The sequence below is a fragment of the Azolla caroliniana genome, unplaced genomic scaffold (assembly GCF_043228905.1).
Source record: "Azolla caroliniana isolate FFs.n. ecotype wild unplaced genomic scaffold, voAzoCaro1.0.p SCAF_1, whole genome shotgun sequence".
Taxonomy (NCBI): Eukaryota; Viridiplantae; Streptophyta; class Polypodiopsida; order Salviniales; family Salviniaceae; genus Azolla; species Azolla caroliniana.
In genome coordinates, this window is record NW_028230436.1 from 33,279,575 (window position 1) to 33,300,726 (window position 21,152).

At 35.8% G+C, this 21,152-nt stretch overlaps 2 protein-coding genes across 5 annotated transcripts; both read left to right on the top strand.

Moving 5' to 3' along the window:
* The first annotated feature begins 812 nt into the window (after positions 1–812).
* On the top strand, positions 813–11,895 carry NRPD1A (nuclear RNA polymerase D1A). 4 transcript variants are annotated; one of them, XM_087334631.1, is made up of 19 exons: positions 813–942; positions 2,468–2,567; positions 2,648–2,789; positions 2,862–2,995; positions 3,610–3,663; positions 3,740–3,952; positions 4,036–4,197; positions 4,444–4,581; positions 5,432–7,201; positions 7,283–7,458; positions 7,540–7,618; positions 7,762–7,856; positions 8,947–9,104; positions 9,570–9,871; positions 9,968–10,141; positions 10,285–10,419; positions 10,636–11,141; positions 11,344–11,458; positions 11,552–11,895. In XM_087334631.1, the coding sequence occupies exons 2-19, from the start codon at positions 2,481–2,483 to the stop codon at positions 11,660–11,662; spliced, it is 4,551 nt and encodes a 1,516-aa protein (XP_087190757.1). In that variant the 5' UTR covers positions 813–942; positions 2,468–2,480; the 3' UTR covers positions 11,663–11,895. The 4 variants fall into 4 exon arrangements, with proteins under 4 accessions (XP_087190757.1, XP_087190764.1, XP_087190750.1 ...); XM_087334638.1 differs by lacking the exon at positions 813–942 and adding an exon at positions 2,228–2,246; XM_087334624.1 differs by lacking the exon at positions 813–942 and having other exon boundaries at positions 2,371–2,567.
* Positions 11,896–17,083: 5,188 nt separating this feature from the next.
* On the top strand, positions 17,084–20,623 carry LOC147869914 (uncharacterized). Its single transcript, XM_087334659.1, has 3 exons — positions 17,084–17,621; positions 18,000–18,120; positions 18,265–20,623. Exons 1-3 carry the CDS (start codon positions 17,385–17,387, stop codon positions 19,758–19,760), a joined length of 1,854 nt encoding a protein of 617 aa, XP_087190785.1. The 5' UTR covers positions 17,084–17,384; the 3' UTR covers positions 19,761–20,623.
* The last annotated feature ends 529 nt before the right edge of the window (positions 20,624–21,152 follow it).

The window sequence follows — 21,152 nt, forward strand, 5'->3', positions numbered from 1 at the left end:
GAGTATTATGAGTATAAGAAAGATCCAACTGTAATGATCTATATTGTAGTGATGAGCATTATTTCCCAGGAGGAGTGTTAGTTTCATGGTGTATCCAAAGCTCATCAAAAGATCAGATTACTTCAAAGCAAAAAGTAACCATAAAAGGGCGTTCAAACGTGCATTATGTGGAAAGTGTGCTAAGAATAAGGATGTATATTTGGGGATCAATGCATGAAGATGGTTTTTGACTTCATTAATGTTTTTAAAAATCGATGGTGTACCAAAGCTCATTGTTTTGTGGCATATTGACAATGAAGGTTTTTGTTCAAAGAAATCTAGTGGTCAAACTCATTGTAACTGCAACTTTAGTTTTAGTCATATGTGCATGTCTATTAAAGGCAAGGCATGAATGCTACTCTAATCTACTAGATTTTAATGTATGATCAAGAATATGCTCATAACAAGTGTCAAGACACGTTTATGCGAGGTCAAGCTTTGGTCCCATTCATGTATGGATATGATAGTACACGAACATCAAATTACAGGAAGTCAATAAAAGAAGAAAAGAAGGTGGGCATGAGAGGGCAAGAGTGCCTCAGGGCGAGTGGGTGGCCGAAGACCATTATAATACTTCGCGCGAACGAGATATGGACGAGAGTGCCAAGGAAAAGTCACCACCAATATATACATACATATAGCGATGCAAAAAGCAAGCAAGCACCACCTTTCATGAACGTCCCTACTCTTCCCCAAAACAAACAAAAAGAGGAAAACAGAACACACACTCTCCACACACACAAACGTGAAAAACAACTACATATACATATATGTATGGCGAGGACGAAGTTTGTGCTGGAGCAGAGACTCAGACATTGTCACTACAGCATCATCATCGCCGTCGTTGTCATCGTTTCCTTCCCTTCCTACTTAGCTCCACTTGTTATACCGTTGTGAATTGAGGTATGCTCATGATATGCAAAGCAACATATACACTAGTCAATATAAGATGATCTCTCTCTCTCTCTCTCTCCTTCTCTCCTGTTATTGATTAATGGAAACAAAAGAAAGTTTGGCGCTCAGAAAGGGCAACACAGAAATATTTTACAAAGATATGGTTATACGTAATACACACACACACACACACACACACACACAATATGGATGGACTTATATCCGCCTCTTCTAGGCGTTCATGGATTAGCAAGCACAATGTTTTGTCTAGTTTGCTTTTTTAATGATGCTAACATCAAACACAAGTCTTTGTTTCTCGTCGAACTTTTGAAATGCATCGAAACAAAAGTAGTAGATTCAACATTGGCATATTATTATATTATAAAAAACACATATGTACGTCTGTGGGCATGTATAGAAGCTCATATTATTATATTATTTGCTATTTTTAATGATGTCAACATCATTCAATTTGAAGTGCGCATTGTTTGTTTCAGTCCAAATATGTATGTAGACATTTATTTTCCTATCATAATGGTCTATTCAGGTTCCATTGTTAGTTTTGGTGCAAATATGTATACTATACTTGTCGTTCAAGTAGGGTGCATCAACTCTGTGGTGAATGTGGACGCCACAAGTTAGGTATGCAGGTGATCAATTATATATATCAGGTGCTATGCATACCATGTCACTGTATATGGGATGTTCCCTGTCCTGGTTGATCTTTGCATCTGATGTATGTATATATCCATGCCTTTTATTCAAGTATCATATATACTTGTTTAGTGAAGCAAAACCAAGTCTCATATAGTCAAACCAGAAGTTGTAGCTTCATAGGTCTATGGTCTAATTACGTAGCATATATATTAATATTATAGATGGTGTGTTTTCCTTTTCTGTTCTTGTCATTTGTATAGATGAACGCATTCTGCTCCAAAAAGTGGTACACTTTATATGTTTTTCCAGTGTCTGAAAAAGAGGCTCTTGCAACCATAACAAAAGTTTGTAGAAATATAGAGGCTCCTAGGTATAATGTTTGTTTAGGTAGCGTAATTCACAGATATACAAACTAGCTATGGATAAAAATCATAAAAAGATATGGGAAATGCATTATGCAAAGACCAGAAGGGGTAACATAGCACATACATATTATGTATTGCATCTGTAAACTCTGGATATATTCATATTACACTACGAAAACAAATCATTTTTATTCTCTTGTTCTCACTTTTTCTGCATGTAAAATTTCTAGGTATTTTCACCTTTAGAACAACTGGTTTATGCAGGCTTACCTGGTTACAACTGCGTCTTTTGTAAGCTTTTCTCTTTCAGCATTGTCTTCTAAATTCTTACATAACTTTGCAGACATCACTAACGCCAAATCAAACTTATGTACTAGAGTTTCGTGAAACTGGCTTTTGATGTAAGAGATACTGGGTTATGGATGTAGCTGAAAACATGTTTGCTCTTATTTATATTAGTTGAAAAAACTAGATGGGATAGGTTTTTACTATTCATGGCCAATGATATACAGGAATCAGATCTCGATGGAATTGCAGCTAAAGAAATCATGGGAGCCACCAATGGCTCAGTTAAAGAAGATTGGATTTGACACAATGACATCTGATGAAATAGTATTATGACCTAACCGTTTTTTCTTCCAGATTAGAAATATATATGTTCGCATGAAACTTAAATTCATTTTTTTATGTAGAAAGAATCATCTATATTTGAGATTCATGAGAATGTCCGGGGACTTAAAAGTTTATGTGACAATCGCTTGGGCCTTCCCAATTCTGAATATAAATGTGCTACATGTAAGGTTTCAACTATGCAAGAAGAACATCGATGTCCTGGTACGTGACCTGTATTAAAAATGAGGCGAGAAACCTGTACATCGTTTAACTTGATTGAATATTAAATATCAGGGCATTTCGGGCATTTCTCATTGTCAGTTCCCATATACAATCCTCTACATATACAAACTCTTGTACGAATTCTGAATAAAATATGTCCATCTTGTGGGAAGAAGAAGCCACACAAACAAAAAAAGCTCATAGAGGTGATTAAATTCTCCATCCAATGTTATGTCTTTTGATACTGGGTTTGGGAACTTGATGTTTGCATATACTGCATATGATATGGTTTCCATATAAATTATTCAACTTTGGATAAGAACGTTTTATAATAATAATAAAGTATACATGGATGTCCTATCTTGTTTGTTATTTGATTCATCTAGCTTAAAACATTCGAATGTCGTTGTTTATGCTCAACCTTGTCTTGCTGGAAGCAACATACACATTGAATATTGAATTGATTTTGATTTATGCATTTTAATTGGTTGACCTATTCATTTTAATTTGAATATCTCAGTGAGCACTTGAATGAATGATATGGATTTTATAGATTTTGACATTTCTTTCTTTTTGTAGCAAATGATAAAATTATCGCAAAACAAATACAACTCATGTGTTACAGTTTATCTAAGCTGTATAGCTGTTTCTACTTGATAATATTTTGTTATGAATCAAAGATAAAGATGATTTGCATGGACTTCAAACCTAAATATGTTATCAATGAGCTTCATGTTTTGAGTTAAAGAGAGAGATGATCTCCATGGACTTCATGTCATTACTCAAAGATAAATGTGCTTTCACTTGAATATTTCTACAGGGATGGATACAACCTGAGCCATCATACCCAAGAACTAAATGCAAATATTGTTTGGTGAGATAAAAGTAAACTTTGTACATGCATAAATTCCAGTTAGAGAAGATTAGAAACTCTAGTTTTTTGTTTGCAGAAAGAATCTGATATGACATACCCAGATATTAAATTTAAAATTGTCAAGAAGAGGTTGGGAACAGCAAAATTGGGAGATGTAGATGTTGATACTATAGAGATGCATGTTGATGGTCATAAACCTACATTCCCATCTGATTGTTGGAGCTTCATAGACAAAAGTATTGATGTTGTTGACAATCCTAGATTGACAAGACCACTTCTACCTGCAGAGGTTTGTTTCTGGATTTGTTCTGTAAAACACACATTATATCTATGTTAAACTGATGACATTAGAGTACTGTTTTCATGTTTTAGGCCATCCAAATACTGGAGAATGCATCAACCGAGGAGATTGCGAAAATGAGGTTGGCGTCAAGACCTGAAACATTAATTATGAATGATTTCCTCATCCCTCCAAACTGTTTGAGGTTTGTGGAGACGTCTAAAGCTGGAACTACTTCTAGAAAACTTGATCGTGTAAGTAGGAATATTATCTTTACGACATAGTTTTCATATAAACTCATCTGCGTTTATGTAGTTAAAGATGTTGAACATGTGAAAATTAGAATATAATAGATGTGTTTGCTGTCATTATCTTTTTAATACATTGTAGATCTGGATACTATATTAGATTTGCACGTTTTTTCTGTTTTCTACATTATATTTGTCATCTTATGCGTATTAGTCAATGAGTTCATTTGATTAGAATGCCTCTCATTCCAGGGCTCAAAAACTCAAATGCTTGCCAGTATCCTTTCATTAAACAATTCGATAAAGCCAATCTACAGTGACCTATACGTTGCTGAAAGAGATTCTATTGAACTTCAAGCTAGAGTTTTGAACTACTTCAAATCATTTAAAGTAAGTGTAAAAAGCTTTCTGATTTAGGTTGGAATGCGTATTATCTTTATGATATTATTGTGCTTATTAAAGATTCGTTCATGGAAGTTTTGCTACTGTAATGGTGACAATATTTGTGATAGAATATTATTGATCAGAGATTCATGAGTGGAGAAAGTTTCCTAGATTCATGAGATGGGTCTAAAAATGAGTGCAATGTTCACAATATGCTCATGGAGGTGATATCATAACCCAATAATGGTTTATTATTATTATTTATCAGTTGCGAATCCATCAAAGTTAAAGATTCTGATGATCCAATATGTAAACAATGTATAAAGATCATGATGACAAATTGAGATTCTTACACAATGTATATTTGGCACTCGATTATTTTCTGTCTCTATTAAGCTTCTTTTAGTGTATTTCTTAGAAATATCAGGCTCAACTCAAACCAGGTGTTCACCATGAATTTGATTTATAAGTGATTTTTTTTTATCTTTGAGAAGTTTGCGACCTACTATTTACACTAAGAAGAACATGTGAATTTTCCTTGTAGAAGAACATAAGGGCCAAACCTAGCATGCATCAAAATGGCAATGCACTTCTAAACCTTTCCAGTTGGGTGATCATAATGGAGCACCATTTTGATGACTTGCAAGACGCAGAAAACTAATACTACAGGAACCCTCAATTCATTAACAAGAATCTATCAAAACCATTCTGTTTAGATTTGTGGAGTTTTGTTTTTTCTTTTCTTAATGAATGCAATAAAAGTGATCAATAATTTCTGCATATCTTTTTAATGTCAATTTTCAAGCTGGTTAAAGCAGATTTTCTATTTCTTGTGTGGAAAAAATATTATTTTTAGATTTTTGCAAATGAGAAGGAGCAAGCTGCACATCAAAGATATAAAAGTGGAGTTAAAAGGTTCATGCAGACAATTCAAAGGGTAGGCCCAACATGGTTTAAGAAGAACATTCTCGGTAAACGTACACATTATTCTGCGATTGCAGTTGTTACAGGTGATCCAAACCTTGGATTGCAGCATTTGGCTATACCACATATTGTTGCAAAAAAGCTCAAAGTTCCAGTGACAGTAACTAGGTACAACCTAGAGAAATTAAAAGATGATATGTCTAAAAGTACGAATAAAATCTCCATCATTAGAGATAAGAAATGTCGCATCTTCTCCGGTCCAAGCCATCCTGATCTGCAAATCGGGGATGTTATGGAGAGGCCACTGATTGATGGAGATCTAATTTTTGCTAATAGATCACCAACAATCCACATGCATTCCTTCATAGGATTTGAAGCAAAAATAGAAAATAGGCATAGTTTCGGAATAAATCCAACAATGTGCAGCCCCTTCTTGGCTGATTTTGATGGAGATATACTGCACATGTATGTTCCTCAATCCCTTGCAGCTAAGGCTGAGGTAACAGAGATGTTAAAGGTATCTAGGCAAATGAAGTCTCCTCAAGGAGGTCAATCATTATTAGGTATGTCAGAGGATGGTTTACTCTCAAGCTACTTGATGCTCCAAACATACTTCTGGATAGACAAATACCATATGCAAATGCTGAACATGTATTGTGACTCAGGCATACCAATACCTGCTATTGTGAAATCTCCTGAGGGTACCCCATTATGGACAGGTTTGCAGCTTTTTAGCATGACATTACCCCCTCATATAAACTCAAAAGACTTAGTAATTTGTAATAGTGAGATTCTAGAGTGTCCTGCTGACAAAAAGCAGTTGATGAAAAATCCAAATGGAATCGTTCAGATCGTCTTAGATCAGGCAGGCCCAGAGGAAACTTCTTTATTCCTAATACGTATTCAGAATGTGCTCCATGAATGGCTTTCTGTGGTGGGTTTTAGTGTGGGATTGAAAGATCTACTTTTAGCAAAGGACTTCAAGTCTAGGAAAAGGCTGATGGGGGAAGTTGAGACTGGATTAGAGGAAGCAAGAGATTCGTCACGTAGAGCAGTAGAATTGTTCAGTATAAACAATCATATCGATATTTCTTGTGGAAAGGAAATGGTTAAGGAAAGTTCCATGGCATCCAAGAATAATGATGATATCGGCATAGAGGCATTCCAAACCGTGTTCCAGGATATACAAACTACAGTTGAAAGATATGGTTCAAGCTCAAATCCCATGTTAGCCATGGTGAAATCAGGAAGTAAAGGGTCGTTACATAAACTGGTACAACAAAGTGCTTGTTTGGGTTTGCAATTATTGGATGGGAAAAGGTGGTTTCATGCAAAGGAACCAATGGAAGGATTTTGGGAGTATCCTGGGATAATAGAATCATCATTCTTAGATGGCCTAAAATATAAGGAATTCTTGAATCATGTAATATCAAAACGATGTGTGCCAAAAGGATATGGCATAGAAGGTGCCGGGGAGCTCTTTAGGAGTTGCATGTTTGGAATGAGAGAGCTGTATGCTGCTTACGATGGTTCAGTGCGAACACGAAATGGAAATCATATTGTTCAGTTTTGTTATGATAGTGACTCTCCAGGAGGAGAGGCTGTAGGTGCTTTGGCAGTAACTGCAATCATAGAACCAACTTACAAGTATACTTTCGATCAAAGTGTATCAACCACAGTAAACCCTATCACACTGTTGAAGGTGAGAATCTTCAGAGGGTTAGTATCATGTAGTCAGTAATTATGTAGAGTTCTTGAAATTTTATAATGTTTGTTTGTTCAGGAAACCCTGTCAAGGGGAACACACTCAAAACTCAAGCATCTTGATCTTAAGTCTACTTTAAGAATATCCAGTCAAGCAGTGAGGAAGAAATCTGATTGGGAAAGAGCAGCTTTGAAAATTCAATGCCATCTTCAACGCATAACTCTTGGAAATATTCCTTTCACAACAATGATCGAGTAACATCTGTTACTTAAGAATCAACAAAATTCATAATTTGATGAATGCTATATGTAACTGATTTTTGAATTCTTTTACAGACATAACTTTGAAAGAGCTAACTCAACTAGTACCTCACTGAAGCAATCTCCTTGGTTAATCCATATTCATATTTCCCAGGTACATACGGTTCTCTTGCTCTTTATTTCAGTATCAAGTCAGCTTCATTGTCCCTGAAAGCAGATATATATTTCTTGCTAAAAAATTCCTCTTCCTGCAAAAGTTGTTAGATTACTTGTTTATCACTATTTATTGCTGTGCAGGAAACATTAAGAAGGATAAACCTCAAAGTGGGAGATATTTTTTCAGCTTTTTGTGGACACTTTTCTGCACAAAAAACTGAAAATTTTCACTGCAGGTGATCTATGTTTCTCGTATTTCCATCATAGGATGATCTTTCTATCAAAGATTATTAGGTCTATATAGTAATGCGAGAGCAGCCATTGACATAATGAACATTAGAAAAGCAGTTGTGGATGCAAAAGACAAATCCTCCTATCAAAGAGTGTCAGATCTATATGGTAATGCCAGAGGTAGATGAAGCAGCTGCAGAGGCATATGCATTGTGCACTTAAACCTTAAGGCTTATGCATATGCAACATTAATGAAAAAGGTTAAGAGTTAAGAAAGTATAGTTATAACTTAACAGAGAGATCAAGGGAAAACCCCCATGGCCTTTCCCTAGGAATTGCTGTGCTATGGAAATATTCATCATGGATCATCCAGTGATGGATATTTTCATAGACCAGCAGTTTCGGTTCCAATAATCAGGGATCAAGCCTGATTGTGGGATATTCATGATTACATTTCATACAATTCAGTTTTAGGATGCTGGAGGTGAAAGACGCGTTTTCTTTTGTTACTTGCATTGACGAGAAAACAGAAATAATTTTTGAGACGTTGATATATTTATAATTGTTATAATTATCTCTCAGTAGGATTTACCGTGTGCTGTAGTAATGATGCTGTCTTACAACAATCTGAATGTGGTTCGTATCTTAACTAGAAGGTAAATTGCTGTCGTTTGAGAGGCCAAAATGGCCTATCAGACCCAAACAAGAGATTACAACTATTATCTCATGTTAAAAAAGTACAAACCTAATAAGTTACAAATAACTGCCTGGGGTACCAGAGAATCTTGTTTGCCAATCACTTAACGTTCTGAATTTTGATGGACTGAGAAAGTTGGAGAGGCATAGGCATCATTCTGTAATGGGATGAATTGTGGGTTAAATGGTTTTTTGTACACTTCATTTCTTTATGCTGGTCTATGAAACAATGTTCTTATAGTCTTCAACGTGCACTATGTATTCAATGGTGTCTGCATAAATATTTTTCTTAACTATTTCTCTTTTTATGTAGTCACTAGTAATCTTTTCTTTGTAATAGTTTTCATGTAGTTTAGCTAGAGTGCTCATACATTGACCAATTTCTGTTACAATATGCAGCGAAGATTGTGAATTTGGAAGTTCCAGTCAAAGTTGTCCTTGTATTCTTGTCCATTATGACTTTGTAGAGGTGGTGGAAGTAAACACCTTTGGTTATGAGCATCCAAATTTTCTGAAGTACTCTACAATCCCATCATTATCGAGATCAGTTCTTAGAGGTAACTCCCAAGTAGTTTTTCGAGGACACAATATCAAGAAGGGGATTTCTAACTTCTCTAAGCTATATTAGTACCAATTTTACTGAATATTTTGATGATTTTGTGTTTGAGAAAGCAAAGATGGAATGGCATTTCAGAAAATGCAAAGCATGTTTTCAACATGAGAATAAGTATCCCTCAGAGAAATGGACATGTTCAAGTCCATCCTCTTCGTGATTGATAGATTTCAGATTCAGTGCTCTAGATATTTGAATCCAATAGCATGATGGGACGGACAACAGTATTATAGACTTCTTTTTTAAGTTGTTGGTAGAACATCAAAGTGATTACCCATTGGTAGCTACCAGAATACACCCAAAGTTTTCAAAAATTACTAGAATGTTCTATTTTTTTTAGTGAAAAACTCTCTCTGATGGAGGCATGAATTTCATAGTGCAATTCTTGTAAACATTGGTTTTATGCCAGGTTCTCCGCAAATCAAGACTGCAACCATTCAGTGGGAGGATTGCAATAATGTATTATGTAATACAGGAGATATACCAAAGCAGCCAATAGCTGCAGGTGCTAATAAAGATAACAAGCCTATGGGAGAACTTGTTGTTGAGGTATCTAGTGAAGCTTCCTCTGGAAATGGAACATGGAGAACTGTCAGAGAGAGCTGTTGTGGAATAATGGAGTTGGTTGATTGGCAAAGAAGTGGACCTTATAGCGTTTCCGAAGTTTGTAGCACAATGGGCATTGAAGCAGCTAGAAAACTTATTTATGAGGTAACAGACATCAAACATACACATATTATACTTATGTGATAATAATTCTTTTTTATAAACATACCCCTGAATGTATTGACTAATATCTGTATGCAGAGACTTAAGCTTTCTGTTCAGAGTATAGGTGGAAAGGTCCATGGTAGACACCTTTCACTGATTGCTGATTATATGACCCATTCTGGGAAAGTACTGGCCCTCACTGCAACTGGTATGAAATTATGGAATAAAGAGATGGGAATTTCCGCACCTTTCACGGAAGGTGCCTTTGCGGTATGCATAGTTTTTCAATTTCTTTTCCTTTCCTTTTTCCATTTTGCTCTTTTTCATTATTTCCAGTTTTTGATCCATTTTGCAGCATGCATGGGTGACTTCTTTTTGTTCACACGAATTCAACTAATTAAATTTCCTTGCAGGACCCAAAACATGCCTTTTTTGATGCAGCAAGGAATCGGAAAACTGAGGAGTTGTGTGGGTTGCTATCTTCAATTGTTTGGGGGAAAAGTGATGGTATGGGAGAAAATGATTTTTTTGACCTTATATGGTGCCAGGTAAGCTGTCATTGTCATATGACTTTATCAATATAGAGTAGCATTCTTGTATGCATGATATTATGTCACCTGTATTGAGATTCTTTTTTTCCCCGATATGTCACTGGGTTTCATTAAGGCCGGCTTTGATATATTTCAATAATGGACAACTTTAACATGCATATTATAATTTTCGTTTAACTTCTGTTTTCTTTTTTCTTTTTAAATGGGAACTAGGCAAATGACACCAAAGCTCCAGACAAAGCTTATGCTGAGATAATCAGGAATAAAAAAACGCTTGAAAAAAATAGAGAGCAAGTCACTGAAAAGGATGAGTATGTAATAAGGAACAAAGAAAAGTTTCAAAACAATATAGAGCAAGTCACTGAAGGGGATGATGACGGCATAATGAAGAATAAAGGAACCTTTGAAGAAAATATAGTGCAAGACCTTGAAGAGGATGACATAATCAAAAATAAAGAAAGCTTTGAGAAAATAAATGCAGTGGAAGTTACTGAAGGGGTTGACATGTATTGTGATGATCTTTATATGGACATGGAATATCCCCCTGGATTTTCAAAGAGAGATGATGCTCATAAATCTATGGATATTGAAGAATTGCCCCCTGGATTTGAAGAGTGTGAAAGAACAAACATAGAACGTTTCAGTGAAGGACCATGTGATCCAATAAATCAAGTCATATCAGAACTTACAGTCTCAGTACAAAACATCCTCCACCACAGGTATGGCTTAGATATATATGCTTTTAATAATCCATATGTTCATGTTTAAAATGAACCATACATATTCTCTAATATTAAACATTTTTTTTTTAGGTATTCTCTTGATTGTTAAGTTGTAAGAACATATGTTCATTGGTAATGTTGTAATGATGATTGATCTTCATAGATTTACACAACCCCTTTTTAAAAAAAAATTGTTTAGGTACTGTGATGGTCAATATCTTGAGGAGGAAGATATGGAGTTTATCAAACATAAGATCCTAATTTATCATCCTAACCTTGAGCAGAAAATTGGTTGTGGAATCACAGCAATAAGAGTATGATTTTGATTTCTCAAAAGCTAATTTTCTTGCTTGACATTTGAGTGTTCTCTTTAAGCTTCTCAAGCGGAATTTTTATTTGGAGGACAGATTGGACGAAATTTGAAGTTCCCGAAAACCCGGTGTTTTGTGTTGGTTCGAAAGGATGGATCATTAGAAGATTTTTCCTATCACAAATGCTTGCAAAATATCACAAACTGATTAACATTTGCAAAGCTATTCATGCCACATTGTCTCACCCATTGTTTGGGAGATCATTGGCTTCAATTATTTGGAAGCATTTTGTTAATATAACCATTATCTCTTGGTTGATCAACATTTTTACTTGTATCACTAGTGTGTACCTTAGTCTATTGCATTAACAGACTGATTCCTGTCTCAATATATCGTTTGTAAGAACACATTTTTGAACATGAAGCGTGTGCCTTGGTTCACTGGATTTAAAAAGTTTGATTCCTATCTTGATATATCGTTTTTAGGAAAAGTTTTTAGAACATGGTTTGAGGAAGTACATATCCCCTATTCGCTGCCGGAGGACCTTATTAATCACAACTTAGCAATGGTGCTACCTCTTAAGTTCCCTTTATATGTTTTTCCTTGCATAAGGAGGTACAATTTGTTTCTTGTATGATCATTATCATAGAGTAAATTGAAATTAATTTGATGGAGTGATGGAGGTGAGGGAGCAGTGAGTGGAGTGGTATGAATAAAGAGAATGAGAAATCATGATTACACGGATTGGTAGTTTATGACTATCAAAGCCCAAAAAGAGAAGATTGTCCAAATCCTTACCATCAAGTAATCAACAATGATTCCGGGGAGTCAAAGAATTTCCCTAGTTCCACTTAGACTTGTTACCCATCATACATTTTTCAACATGGTTTCTTAAATTTGGTATACATTACATGACAATTTAAGAATAACGTGGCTCAAACAACTTTAACTCTAGGTTTACTAGCAATGCATGCTTCAAATGGTTGCATCTCCCAAAAAGAAGAAATATGAATCCTACTTTTAAAGGCCATGTAACTTCTCTGTGTTCATTTCTTGGTGTTGTCTATTATTTGCCTGCCAAGTTGGAAAAGAATTATTTACCTTGACTCTTAGTATATGATATAACAATACATTTGAACTTTTTCAATTGAACAAAATTGGTGGTTTTTTTTAAATACTTTACAAAAGAAAGCTTCGAGGTAAATATATGTTAAAATAGGATTTTGTTTTCCAAGTAAACTTCAAAGAGTTGTGCTTTGAGTAAAGCTATTAATGTTCGTGTTGTTTCTTTCTTTCAATTACTTATCCTTGGACTAATCCTCAATGATATGGTTCAGAAAGCTTTAGAATAATCGTAGCATCAATCTACAATAAAAGAAGACATTACATGCTAAAGCACAATGAGCAAACGTTGCCTTTAAAATCGATGTTTAGATTCATTGGACTAGCTTATCAGAATTTAACTTGTACTTTTTGGGTTTGATGTTTTGTTTTGTTCATTATAAAACTCTTTGGAGTTCATCTTGCAAACTTGTACTTCGTCACTAGAAAATTGGCTATACAACAGTGGCACCAACATTTTCTTCCACTATAAAGAGTAAAAACCAAGTTCTTGTAACATTGCGTATTTCTCACAGTCAAAAGTGTAAAAAGGACAACATTGCACTTTAACAATGGTAAAGAAATGAACCGTTGTGAACTGAAATTTCTTGTAAAAATGTTCATGTTTATCACCCAACAAAAGATGTCTTGAACAAGAATAACAAAATCCCTCATCAAGTATAATTTCACCACATGCCAAAGCATATTTGGACCAATGAATTGGAGAGTTAAACTGGAATGAATGTAAAGGAATGATAGAGATTCCAAAGAATCATTCAAAATCTTGAACATTTGTGTGTGTTTTTCTTTAGGTTCATTTTAGTGTTTCATTTTTGTTCCTATTTTAATAACATGGTAAAAAGAAAAGAGAGAGATTGACATGGGAAAGAGAAGTTGAGATCTCAATTCAATCGTTTATTTCGTTTGGGGATTGTACATTTTGACGATGTGGTTGATAATGAATCTCAAAGGTTGTCGGAATTTGAAGATGTGAAGCGATGGTTATGTATTCCTCCAAATTATGGATTTAATTGGGAAAAATTACAAGATATACTAATGTTGCACCTTGGGTGGATTGGCGGTTACAAGATGGTACACGCTTGTTACAGGTCACTACAAATATATTGTATCATCATGCAATGGCATCATTATCTTGGCTATCTCCTAACGCAAAGAAGTTGTGGAATGTATGTAAGTTGGATGCAAGGTGGTGGAAAATATTACAACGTGGTCGACATTCCTATCTACCGTTTCGTGCAAAGGTATTCAAATGGAGATGGATCCCATTAGGTTCGACCTTAAAGAGATGAGGACTAGGGTCTAGCACTTGTTTCTTTTTCACCGTTCCATTAGAGGATAATACACATAGATTCATTAAATGTCCTATAGTGTGTGCCATTTGGAAGTACTTATCGGACATTTGGCAAGTTTTAACTCACTGTTGTTTAGACCTCAACAATGGGTTTTTTCTTAATATGTCCAAAATGGTTCAAATGATAAGATAGAGATATTGTTCCAAATTTTACATTATTGGGGACTACAACACAATTGGAATATGGGTAATGCTTTCATGTTTTATAATAGACATGGGGTAAAAGGCATTAGAGGACGTCCCTCTCCCTACATAGGCATATGATAGGTAGAGGAGACTAAAAAGTGTTGTAAGTTGTAACTAATTGGATTTTACATTCAATTAATATAATTGTGTGCTTTTACCAAGAGAGAGATAGAGAGAGAACACCTTGTTTTCCATAATAGTGGGGCATTTGCTTTTTTACTCAGTAAAATTTCATCTTTAAAAACAACAAGAAATCAACATAGCATTTTGAAACAAGATAGACTTTATCATATTATTTAGTTAAAAGCTCCATACCGTCAGAAACTCACCCTTTCTCGAGTGAGAAATTCACATTACCTATCATTTGAGATATAAATTGTATGAAACGATTTAAAACTAATAGTGATTTTGGTGAGTTTCAAATTTACTTTGAAATTTTCATGGGGTATAATAACTTGAAAGGGTTTATTGCAATGTTAAAATATGTGATTGTTCAACAAACTTTTGTTTAAGCCCATGGTGGTTGGTTATAGCGTAATGAAGTTCTTTGTAAAAACTATGTTACCCATGATATGGAAATAAAAGAGCAAAATAGTAACTTTTGTCACATCAATAACACAACAAAACACCATAAATTGAGATACATGACCAAAACGAGGGAAAAAGGGAGGTCAATGGACCATGATGCACATGAAAGCCTTGAACTAGTGTTTATCCACAATTCATGGACTTCATTGGGTAATAACTACATGACATTGCGTTTGTGCTTGACATGTAGTCAAAAGTTAAGTTTGTTCTTGCTGTCATTACTCATTGTTTAGACACTTTTGTGAAAGGCAAGAAATTTTCGTATGCATGTATTCACACCTTGATGCATAGTTGTGATCTTGTAATGGTCAAACTAAGGGAGCCCTCATTCTTTGAAAGACATATTGAATTTGGTTGTGTGTAATATAAATTATTATCGTGGAGGTTTCTAGAGAAGCTTGTGGTTGACATCCACTTGCTAATGGGGCAATGGATGGGTTCGTCGATTCCTTTTATCGAAATTATGTGCATGAAGTATGCCCATCTCCAAATTATTTAATAAATATGAATAAATACACATGTTGGAATAAGTTATTGTGTTTTTTGGGTGGGAAACCTCAATTTGATGTATAAAACCATAGAAAATAAAGATTGTTGGTGCTCAAAATAAAACATAAATATCCATAGAAGGACTTCCATCAATTGGAAACAAACTTAAAAGATTTTGTCTCAAAGATGGCTAGAAGAAATAGAATTAAGCATGAAAATATGGACAAATAGCGGAATTGTGAACATACAACACAAGCACTCGACATAGAGTGTTCAATCAGAAGGATGTGTGTTGGTGCTTTGCATTCCGATTTCCTAGAGGTTAATTATCGGGAGCCCACAAGGGCTTTTTTTATTTATAGATGACAAACCCCTTCCAGTGACATGGCTTAATGGGTTAATGCACAACACGATCTCCCCATCATAATCACACAATAAAAATAAAATAAAAAGATCATGATCAGTCTTGCATGTGGGGAGTTAAAAAGGTTATCGCTACCATCTATTGGCACGAACATCTTAGAAATTCGGGGTGATGATAAGAAAGCAATGGACAAAAAGAAAGAAAGAGAAAGAAACGAACATCTTCGAAATCCGAAGAAGCGGAGTAGCTTACAATGTAGAAAACTCAAAAATGGAATGGGAGAAAGAAAGCAAGGAAATCGTGCAAGGACGGGTACGGTGCGAAGCTCGCCATTTTTGCAAGGGGGGGTGCAGCAAATATAATATGGTGGATTTGGAGATTTGATGATGAGATAGATGGAAGGAAAGAAAGACTCTCTCTTTTATCGTAATTAGATTAACCTAGGTGCAAGCGTTAAGCTACTAGCACTAGCCTCTCTATTACTCCATAGATATCTATCTTAATTCACTAGATGCCAGTGTGGAATGTGGTGGGGTTGAACCCATGACCACTTGGTCTCCGTTCGGCAAACTTACCAACTGAGCTACATCCATATGGACAACCAATTTTCTCTCTCTCTTTCTCTCTCTCTATCTCTCTCTATCTATAGGGTTGCCCATGGCTTTTGTTTGTTTTTTGTTTCTTTCATTGGCAATGGGTGTGTGCAAGTGGCACTAGTAGTGGTAGTGTTAGAATCATAGTATGAACCATACGTACCATACGTGTATTCGCATCCGAGAATGGTAAACACCCTCGAAGTATGGTAAATACCATACTTTTTGTATTCATTATATATTATCAGGTAAAACATTTTTTTTAAGGTGAAAAATTTAAGGTAAAAAGCGTTTAAAAAAGAGAGAGCATAAGAATGTTTTGACAACATACGCATTCGGTTGCATTCGTATGAAAAGAATGATTGCCAATGCATTCGAGTATATTATGAACTATGGTAAGAATCACATACATAAAGGTAAGAAATCTCAGTTTTTAACCAAAAGAAGAAGCCAAAATGAATGAATGAATGAAATGGTAACTCAAATTTCTTACTTACTAAACAAACCACACACAACACACTCTCTGTTTCTAGCCTGTTCTGTACTTCTCTCTCTTTCTCTCTCTCTCTCTCTCTCTCTCTCTCTCTGCTTCTCTGTCAATACACAACAAACCCAAACCAATCCTCACCCATTACTGTAAATTTGTACTATAGTAGCCCTAACCCTAACCCTAACCCTAACGCCTACTTTCTACTTTCTACTTTCTACTATCCATGCCCTCCTGCTTGTAGGCTGTAGCCTTCATCTTTCATCACCATCACCACTTATCTATCTATCTATCTATCTATCTCATCAACACCCTAACGGCCTCCCCCCTCAAGACCCCGCAATCATTGCTCTGTAACTTTATCATCATCGATTGTGTTTTATAGAACCCTAGAAATTTCCTACGCCTTAAACCCTAGAACCCTCCTCCCTGTCCACGCTGTATGATGTCTTCATCACCATCAATTTGATAGACAAAACCGAAATCCTACTATCAATTTCAGATGCTCTTTGGCTTCAAATCATCACTTTGATCGACCCCAAAACCCTAAACATCCCCCCCAAAAAACCTGAACACCTTAAGCCCTAGAAGAAAACCCTCAATCAAAATCCTACTATCAATGGATTCAACTTTACCATCGTCAAATCTGATCGGATCTGAACTGTGTTGAGCTCTGATAATTATCATGTGACTCTATTAGTTGCTCTGCCCTAATCTTAACCCCTAGCCCCTAAACCTATCTATAGCTAATGATTCCAAGCTTAGAAATCGATGAAGGAATGAAGACAGTATATAGGTGTTCATGGAAGATGAATGCATCACCATCACCATCACCATCACCATCACTATCATCAATATCAACATCATCAACTAATTCATTCTGTTTCACACCAAATAATAATAGTGATAATAATACAAATTTAGTAGAAGCTCATGATTCAAAGCAAAGGAGTTATGGATCTCATACAGAATCTCGCCAGGAAATGGTAGGTTATATACATGATTTAAGAGCATTAACTTAACATGCAAATATATGCCCACTAAATTTATCTTCCTTAACATTTATGAAAGCAACTCTCTCACTCTCTCTCTCTCTCTCACACACACACATCTTCTAAACTTCATTATCAAAGGGAAATTGGCTTATGGCTTTCAATACTCAGTGTGGAAAATTCATAGTCATGTAGGTTTTAATTAGGGTCTTCTTAGCGTCTAAGTGATATTCAAACTTTCAAAAGTTTGATCAAACATCCAATGACTGAAAGTAGTCGAACAATTTAAGTTGCGAGAGATTTGATGCTTAAACATTGTAGAATTAAGGTTTAAATTTGGTGGATTGATATGAATAGTGTAATTAATACTAGGTGGAGCCTGATACCAAGAGTTTCCTTCATCATGAAGTCGAGATGAAGCTTCGGATCCTCTTTACTGCGTATGAAGAGCTGGTCCAACAACATGCAAATGTAGCTGAAGAAGCTGTCTTAGGTAGAGAACCAGCCCCCATATTTATATGTATATATTGTGAATTCAAAGCTGCTTGTGAATTTATTTTGAGATATAGTTATATCTTGCAAGTGTGTGACTTCATACTGTCTGTATACATGCTTATCAATGGCATTTCATCTGAAGGCTGGCATGAGGCGGAACGCGAGGCCGATGTTTTGAGGAAGCAACTCGAGAGGGAAATGATGGACAAAATAAGGCTTGAGAACCGGATTGAGAAGGAAATGACTGATAAAGTAATCCTCAAGAGCCAGATTGATAAGGAAATGACCGACAAAAGAAGGCTAGAAAAGCTTCACACTGACGAATTCGAAGCACGAATCAAAGCAGAAGCTAGAGTCAATCTACTCCAAACACAGCTAGAACTAGTGGAGAAAGAGCACGCAAAGTGTAAGTTGTATCGACTAAATGTGTTTAGGAAGGAGCTAATTCAATGTAAAACAAAAGGAGAGGTGAGGAGGGTTAAGGCTGATGATCCCATTGATGCCCCAAAGGGAGTTAAAGAATGGGACCATATCATTCGAGATTCGGAAGAAGGAGACCGTGATTTCCAAGTAGTAAAAAGAGATGGAGATCTCAGATCATCAGCTAAATTTATGTGTGTTCATAAAAACAAGTCCAATTCAAGTAGCTCAGATTTTGAAGATGATGTGAAGCTTGATGTTTTTGAGGACGGTATGAACTCTTCAAAGTCATGGGCATTTGCTTTAATTTCTCAACTAGACCACATAAAGGAGACGAGAGGTGGCACCCCTAATTTCATGGATGACTTTGAAGAAATGGAGAAGTTGGCATCATTACCTCTGGATCAACACCTCAACCCTGGTTTGCAAGACCAACTTATATTAGAGAATCAAGTAAACCATGATCATAATTGGGGGCTCTTATCAAGAGCCATCACCACGAAGCATTGTAAAGGCATCGAAAGGGTCGGTGAAGGCACCGAAAGAGTCGGGGACAATGAATCCGCGAGAAATGTATGCTGCGATATTTTGTCGATGATCAAGCTTGCTCGCGCCGAGAATGAGCTAAACCTAAGCCAACTCGAGAATCTCGAAATGAAAGCAGCACTCTCAAGCATCGGGAAATGTTTGCTAGTGGTGCTCCAAACTAGATGCATTCATGAAGGGAATTATGAACCTCAACATGATCCGCAACACTACCATCAGCAATATCAGCAAAAACATGAGCAGCATCCACAACATCATATGTTTGACAAGATTAGAGCTGTTTTAGAGATAATATCCAAGTACTCCATCTCACAACACTTTGGTGGATTGATAGTGGAATCGCCAAAAGTAAGGGACATAACATCTTGGTCACCAAATACCAAGTCCTTAAGTGATCCGTCCGATGAGGTGCAAGAATTACAAGGGCGCTATGTTGCGCAAGAGCTATTTTGTGCTATTCATCAGGTGGTGGTTATGCTAAAAAAACTTCCTCGGACGATAAACCTATGGCAAAGCTCCAAATTCAAGACTTGTATTAGATGTCTAATTATACTTTGTGACGGAATTTTGCACGAAAACCTCGACATCCATGAATTTTTGGAAGAAATTGCATCTGCATTGGAGTGGTTGATATGGCATATGTTGTTTCCCTTGGAGGAGGACAACATTTGAGTGATAAATGCACACATGGAGTAGTGATAAAAATTGGGTCTAGCGGAAGATCCTCAAGTGATGTTGGGAATATAAGGCATGATAGAATGCTTATAGTGGAAGATCTTTCTTAAATAGAATTTGAACCATATGGCAACACCACAAAGGATGTGAAAGACACTGGTAGTACTAATGTTGCTATGAAACCACTATTGAAGAAAAGATGGATGTGACATAGGTAGGCATTGGTGACACAAAAGGAAGGCCTATGAATGGAATGCCGAGATGCCAGGGAATCGTTAATGCACTTGATACAATGTTGTGGAAGAAACAAGGAATCGATCATTAGATCATGTTTCTTCAAAAACTATGTAAAAGATGATGATGAACAATCAACGTGTCGAAGTATAGGAAACCATTGAATGGGGCTTCTAGAATGCCAAATTTTTCATCATGTTAAAATGTGAGTGGATGAAAGTTAGTGTATGTACCTTAACTTTGGCAATCTTAAGAGAGGCACACACAACAACAACAACAACCAAAACTTGGAAAGAGGCATTACGTTCGATGCTGTTGGAGTAGGCTATGTACGTTTGTATGTATGTATGCATGGGCATTACGTTCGAAACTCTTTTTAGCCTAATGTTGGAGTAGGCTATGTACATCTGTATGTATGTATGCATGCATGCATTGGTCTATGTACCTATGCACATTAAAATACTAAAAAGACAAAAAAGCTCAAGCAACGAAGCTCACCAAATAAATTATCTTTTGAATGAGCTTTTTGACTTTTTGAAAACAATCTTGATCCCTTGCCCCAATAAGGACATTATTGAGGCTATGTAAATAGGTCTCATGATTTAAGAACAATTTATCTTTTTTTATAGTGGGGTAAAACACAAAATCAGTTGTTATTCCAACTACATAGTAATATCATATATGTTAAGATCTTAATCATTACATTTCTTACTAACAGCATGGAATTACAAAGCTAAAATGATAAGCGGTACAAACTTTACCTAGGTAGTAAGGAACCTCCTTTCTTACTATATGCCATTGTAAGTAGCCATGAAATTAATTGACCAGTATCGAGGTTTCATTGTCACTATTAACTACAAGATACATAAATTCTAGTAATGCAAGAGTAATGATGTTGTAGTACTAAGGGAGTTTTTATAACCATAAAAAAATGTGCAATGTCCAAGTTACAAGCCCCTCGTATATTTATCTAAGTAACACAACAATCATATCTTCTTCACACTTGTTCTTTTGTATCTCTTACTTATGTTTGTGGTTAAGTTCTCCGATTATTATGCATCGAGGTGCTATATTTAGTAGCGATTAATTTTCTTTTTTTGCATGGTTTTTATCAAATCAAATTTGTTCTAGCTTAGACTATAACAAGGAGTAAGC